The 6,805-nt window shown below is 40.7% G+C and overlaps 1 protein-coding gene across 5 annotated transcripts in view; it reads right to left on the bottom strand.

Annotated features, from left to right (window-relative positions):
• Nucleotides 1-6,805, bottom strand: part of inpp4b (inositol polyphosphate-4-phosphatase type II B) — a 196,229-nt gene that overhangs the window by 42,391 nt on the left and 147,033 nt on the right. For all 5 annotated transcript variants that reach the window (XM_017306762.1, XM_017306766.1, XM_008419948.2 and 2 more), the window contains one exon: nucleotides 5,810-5,918. In XM_017306762.1, coding sequence (XP_017162251.1) covers nucleotides 5,810-5,918 — 109 coding nt within the window. The remainder of the gene's footprint in view (nucleotides 1-5,809; nucleotides 5,919-6,805) is intronic.

Below are 6,805 nucleotides of genomic sequence, written 5' to 3'. Positions count from 1 at the left end.
ATATATATATATATAGTTTTTACCACTTCCAGGAGGTAAAAACACACGGCTACCTTCAGATGCAACCCCAAGGATCTGATCTCCGTCCAAATCATTTTAACTGTCAACCCTCGTTAGTTCCTGAATCTCTGATCTCGTCGCCATCCGTTAGAAAAAAAAAAGCCAAAGCTGTCCTCAATGATGCAGAAAAAGACAAACCATGATCTGTGACCAGAAAAGCCTCAGGGCTTCTGCCAGCTACCTTCTCCTTCAGTCGCTGACGCCTGGATGTGGTTGACTCAAGAGCAGGCCATGAACTACAAGCTGCTGTCCATCAACATGGGGTCCCAGCCGCTGCCAACGGCCTGGCCCTTTTTTCCTCACAGACGGAGAATCCTGGGAGAAAGTTATTTTGTTGGACAACATGCTGCTCGTCACACTAAATCTGAAATCAGCCCCAGGAGACTGTGTTAAGTTAGGGCTGTGTGGTTTCGACCACTCTCCTTGCCCCAGAAATGTGACATCTGGCTTTGCTGCTTGACACAGATGCCTGGCGAACCAACAGAGCCTCCTTCCTCTCTATCTGTAAAGGAGGACACATTTCAAACAGAAAGTGTCCTACTGATGACCTACTGCACATCTTAAGTAGATGTGCAGCAAGTCCAGGTCGACAAAACAATCATTTTCCTAAAATACATCTATAAGAAAATCTGTTGGATCATAGGTAAGGATGCAAACCAATAATCAACCAACAGTTAATTGTCGATTAATGGTTTGTAAGATTCAAATTAGTTCCAATCGATTAACTAATAACGTCTGATTAGACGGGTCTTTCTCAAACTGTGGCCCTGGACTGCTGCTCTGCAAGGCACTGAATGCAAACGACCATTTATTTGATGTGACGTGAACTCAAAGTGCAATTTCTACACTTAGCTTACCAAAGGATTGTGTTTCAGAATAATAATGGATAAATGACGTAAGGCCAAGGCACTCAAAAAAAGCTGAAGATACTGGTGGAAAGAAAACAACGTCAGGAAAACTTAATGATCAGAAGAATTCATGTCTGCAGGAATAATTTCCAGTTTCTCAGGGCGTGTTGCAGAACTTTTGTTTTTAGAACATTATTACATCCCCAACATCTATAATAAAATAATTATTTATGTCAGAGTGTTTACTAAATGGGTTAAGTTTCCTCAGCCTGAAACACTAGCTAAGACATTTCAGTATCGCAGTGCTGCTGCCATCCAGCAGAGGGCGACGTTGGTCCTCCTTAATCAGAGCTGGATACAGAATTAAAGATGGCAGGCGGATCCCAGAACAGCAGGAAACAGAAATGGTCCGACAGTCCAGTGTGGGTTGAAAACAGCATTTTGTCCAGTTCTGATTAGAAATATGAACATTCAAAAAGCTCCTGAAGTTTCACCTTTATGGCGCTCATTGATGGAGAAGCGCTAAGCTTTCAGCCAAAACTAATTACTGATGTTCTAGGAAGATGATAAAATTCAGCGCTCTTCCTCACTGACAGAACTTTGTACGAACGTCTCTGTTCATGGAGGATTTAGTGTTTCACATATTTTACGTTCATCTCTTATTTTTTGATTCAGCAACACAATAGTTTCCTGCTTTGTTAAATTTTCTAAATATGTCTACGTTCAGTAATGTGAGAACACCACAATCAGTAAGTCTTTAACACAGCTGCACAAAATACTGCAAATGCATTGTGCCATTTTTCTAAAACAAAAATCAGCATATTATGAAAGCTTTAGCCTTTCATGAGCCTTACATATGAAGATAAAGGCTTTAAGTTTCAATCTGCAGCAATGTTTGATACTTTTATTTTGAAATAAGATAGGAATTTGAGATGGCCAGTTGCATAGTGACAGTTGATTATTAAGGATTTTTCATCCGGTTTACCTGCAACACACTTACCTGCCCCAATATTAAGCTAGAAATTGTTTGCGTGGTTAAATTTTGAGTAAAACTGTCTTAATTGTCAGCCTGCAGCAGGGCAAGGACAGCATAGCTATTAGATTATCATTCATTATTCTGTGGAGGGTCTTACTGGAAAACTGAGACCATCTCTGAGAATCTTAAAGTTTATAGTTTGATTAAGGAAGAAAAAGATAAAAATCCTCTTGCATTTCAAACAAGCATTTAGGGAGTAATGCATGCACTGAAGAAAGATAAAAAGAAAAATGTGCAGTTTTTCTTTTTAAAACTGAGGAATACAGCGGTCAGAGATGGAACATATTACACTCTTGTTCTATTGCCAAGTTTGGCCGGCGCAGGTTGTTAATGGCTCCAGAAAGATCCCATTGTCCCCTCTTCTCCTGTCCACAGAACAAAGATGAATGGCTCTTTTATTACCATCCTGGTAACACATCTGTGCTCAGGTTTTCCTTTTTTCCAGTCCCTTCCCATCTTCTATTTCATGATTTAATATCATATCGAACAGCCAAGTCTCACATCTCACCAATTGTTCATTTTTTAATCAAACATAATTAGAAAAGAGTGTATCTTCAAGACGAGGGGGTAGGCTGGGTGAAGTTTAATTATCCTGGAAATGTGTATTTTTGGTAAAACAGGCTGAACTTGTGCTGAATTTTCAGGGAATCTCAGATGGAAATCTCCAGACCGAGCTGCAGTGACACACAGAGTGCCTCACTGAGTGGTTTCTTTAAAACGTAGAGCCTGGGTTCGCTCCCGTTTCTGACCACATTCCAGGTCAAACATGAACTGCACATTGCACAGCGCAGGTCGCAGCCAGTTAGCCAAGTGGAAAATTGGAAAATTTGAGCTACAGTGAGTCATTAGCTAAATCAAATACGAAACAAAAAGCCCCATCTCCCTGGGGAGTTACCTCTGAAGCCTAATCTCTTACGCAAAGTAAATGATTTCACTTCAGTGGTTTCTCAGAAATACGCTAACCTTATCACTGTTCATGCAGGCAGACAGAACTGGCCATCTTCAGCAAATTCACTTCTTTATTTTTTAATCTGCAAAAGCCCCAAACTATTTTCCCATCAGTTTTTTTCCATTTCATGCCCACACTTCACCCCTCTTCATCTTTTCTTTCCCACTCGTTCTGGTGCTGCAAACTCTGTAACTAATTAGATCTGGCATGGTCTGTAATGACTTTGCACTCTATGGGGAGCAATGATGGAGAGAGAAAAAAATCACCTTTTGCTTCTTTAGGCATCATTCAAGTGGCCACATACTGACATGCAGCTCCAACCTCCAACCTCTGAACAAATAAAGCTAAAATCTGCAGCATCTCGCTGATCTGAGGTTTCACAATGCAGGCCTGGCTACACAAGAGTGCAACTTCACTCATAACACTGTTACTACAAAAATGGCCTCGTAACAGTCTTTGTGAAGCTGTCAGTGCTGCTCTCAGAGGGAATAAGAAAAATACAAAGTCGTTTGCTGACAGTAATGATCTGACAACAAAAAATCTTTTTTTCTATTTTGGTCAGTGAACGAATCATTAAGTAGCCGTTTTCTATACGGCATCATCCACATTTATTGACAGATCTACTGGAGATGTGTTTTATATCTTTAAAATAAATTCAGCTTTTACTGCAGCAGCAAAATATCATAGAAGAAAAACAAGATAAATAAATAAAAAATCAACAAAGACGCTGGTGCCATAGTTATTGGGTACTGCAGAGTGTTAGGGTCACTGCGGATTAAAGACAAATAAAGAATGTTTCCAATTCCACAAAAAACTCACGTACTTACAAGATAAAATAAAACTAAAAAAAGTTCATGCAGGATTCACTCGACCCTCCTGGGATCTGTGCATTTGTCAGAAAAAACACAAAGTTTGGAAGCTCTATGGTTTAAGTGGTAACTTTAAGAGATGAGTATCTGGATGTTTCCCTCAGTGAGTCTGGACTCTCAGCATCAACCTGGTTCAGGCAAAGATGCTGAAATTTAGCCCATCTTCACAGCCACGGAAACTTTTTCACCACAGACAGCTGGATCTAGTGGCGCAACTACATATTATTCAGGTGGATGCAAAAACATAGATCGGCGTCCCCCCTCCCCCCGACCGAGGGAAGGAACGTCAGGGTGAAGGAGCGACGCTCACTCAGCCCTCTCACCCCTCTCACCCCCGAGGCGACGATACGTGAAGGGTAAAACTCGCTACATTTACCTCGTTATGTGCGCGAGGTGAAGGAGCGTAAGGCGCGCAGAAGTGTAAGGGAAAACATCATCGGCGCGCCGCCCCCTCCAGACGGGGTTTTGGCGCCCCCTCTGGTGCTGCGCCCCTATGCGTTGCATACTCTGCATACCCACTTTTTGCGCCACTGGCTGGATCAATGCCAACAGCTCCAGACTTTTCAATCAAGTAAAATACAAATCATAGCAGAAAGCTATTTTACTGCAGAGCTCAAACAGGCAAAGCTATGGTGTAACGTAATCTCAGCTCTGATCATGAATCATTAATGATCTGACAGAGAGTAGTTAGAATAAAGTGAATTAATGATTTAACAATCCAACTGTCAATGGATTTATTCCTCACAAATACTGGGCTTGACATTTGAAGTGGAAAAAAAAGAAATCAGTGATACCTCATGCTTTTATGTTTTTATCAGTACTTATTTTTACTTTCAGTGCCTAAGGTCCGAATTGAACTTGGAAAGAAATCTTTAGTTTTCTGCTCCGTCTTCTTGGAACCAGTCGTAGAAATACATGAATCTAAAAGTCTCTCTAAATGTTTTTACGGTTCTTCTTACTGACTTTATCATTTACGTATCATCTGTGTGTAAATGTTTTAACTGGGGAATCTTTTAATTAATTTATTTATCACAGAGTTAATTTTTTCTGGGGCTGCACAGTGGCGCAGTTGGTAGAGCTGTTGCCTTGCAGCAAAAGGTTCTGGGTTTGATTCCCGGCCCCGGTCTTTCTGCATGGAGTTTGCATGTTCTCCCTGTGCATGCGTGAGTTTTCTCCAGGTACTCCGGTTGTGTGTGTGTGTGTGTATGGTTGTTTGTCCTGTGCGTCTCTGTGTTGCCCTGCGACAGACTGGCGACCTGTCCAGGGTGACCCCGCCCTTCGCCCGGAACGTTAGCTGGAGATGGGCACCAGCAACCCTCCCGACCCCACCAAGGGACAAGGGTGTAAAGAAAATGGATGGACAGAGTTAATTTTTTCTGATTTGTTGTGGATGTGCTGTAACCTCTGAGTGCCGCTGCCAGTTTTGGCCAAGATTCTTTCATAAAATAGATTTTTAATCTTAAAAGGGAGGAAATTCAAAACAAAAATTGTACGGATTGCTTGAAGAAAAAGTGTCAAAATCTGTGTTGCTGAATACAGCAGCTGTTACTGTGAACTTCTGTCATGTTTCTCCAATAATAACAACACAATTTCTCTTCATAAACTAATTTTTTTTCTGGCAACCAGCCTGAATCCAGCAGTGAGTCCATGTTGTCCGCTGACCTTCATGATCTGTGGCTCTTCGATGAGAGAAGCTAACGCGGCTGATAAAGCTGAAAAATGCTTGGCGGGGAAAAGAGCAGGTGGAGGGGACATCCTAACTCTCCAAACCTTTTCCATCAAGCCTGTTGCCTCTGGTCAAATTAACCTGTCAAATCCTGCGGAGCTCAAGTCTAATTTCAACAAGAATTGGAGCTAAGTAACTGGCTCAGACCTCACAAATCAAGTCCATGGGGCAGAAACAAATTTCCTGTCAGTTTTAATTAAGAAGTTAAAATCTGATTCTTAATAAAAGCCTTTTTCATCAGAATGCTGCTTCAATTAATTCACCCACACTTTCCTTAAATACATCCCTCCTTAAGGGAAATGTTTTTTTTTTTTTTTTTACCTCTTCTTCTCTGCTTCATATCGGCTCAGGAGACGCTGCAGGCCTCCACACTTAAAGCCCTGGAAGTGGGCTGCTGGAGCACCGACAGTGATAATGTCATACAAAGCATCTGGAAAGAGGGAAAAATATATTTTAGTTTGCTGAATTTAAAATATGGAGACAGATAACTAAAATGCAGGAGGCTCCTGAGGGGCTTGAAAGGAAAAAAAAACACAGGAATATAGCAGAGAAAATTTCAAATCTAAACTCAAATTGAATTAAAGTCATGAAGAAACACAATTTTAACAGTTGATACATCACAAACATATTTTATTACAACACAACGCAGTCGGCGCGAGCAGGAAGAATATGATTGAATATGAATCAGTTTTTCACAGTAAATATATTTCTAATGAGTCGGTTCAGATGGCTTTTACAGCAAATACAGATTAGAGCCAAAATGATTCCCATATTCAAAGAAACCAACATAAACTGCTAAATTAACTAAAGTCCTGTGTAATAAAACAGACTGGAGCAGGAAACATCCATTAAAACTCTTATTACATTTTATTAAGCAAAAAAGTCTAAGATGGGTTTTCAGTGTTGTCGAATATGTTGCTCAGGTGTGAGACACAAGTCTTCAAAACTTGAGGCTTATTTGCACTTTGACCTTCATTGCTTTACATTTTAGTGGAGTTATTAATTCAGCTCTTTTAGATCATTAGTTTTCTTTATCTGAAACAAACTTTGGGTCATGCTGAAAACTCCACCCTCATTTTATCCTCCATTACATTTCTCAAACCTCTACAAGGTTTTGTTTTTCTTCACCAGTGGAGTTTAGTGCTGTGAGCATTCAGAAAGGCCATTGCAGAGGAGTGGATGACTCCTCTGTCAGGTCCAGCTTTTACTGGACCTGGACTAATCTTCTGGACTATCATGACAAGGCGGACTAATGTTTCGAGTTGCATATATATATATATATATATATATATATACTGATTGACCCGATGAGGGTCC

The sequence above is a fragment of the Poecilia reticulata genome, linkage group LG1 (genome assembly GCF_000633615.1).
Source record: "Poecilia reticulata strain Guanapo linkage group LG1, Guppy_female_1.0+MT, whole genome shotgun sequence".
Classification (NCBI taxonomy): domain Eukaryota; kingdom Metazoa; phylum Chordata; class Actinopteri; order Cyprinodontiformes; family Poeciliidae; genus Poecilia; species Poecilia reticulata.
Note: the sequence above shows the minus strand (reverse complement) of the source record. Positions and strands in the feature narration are given on the sequence as shown.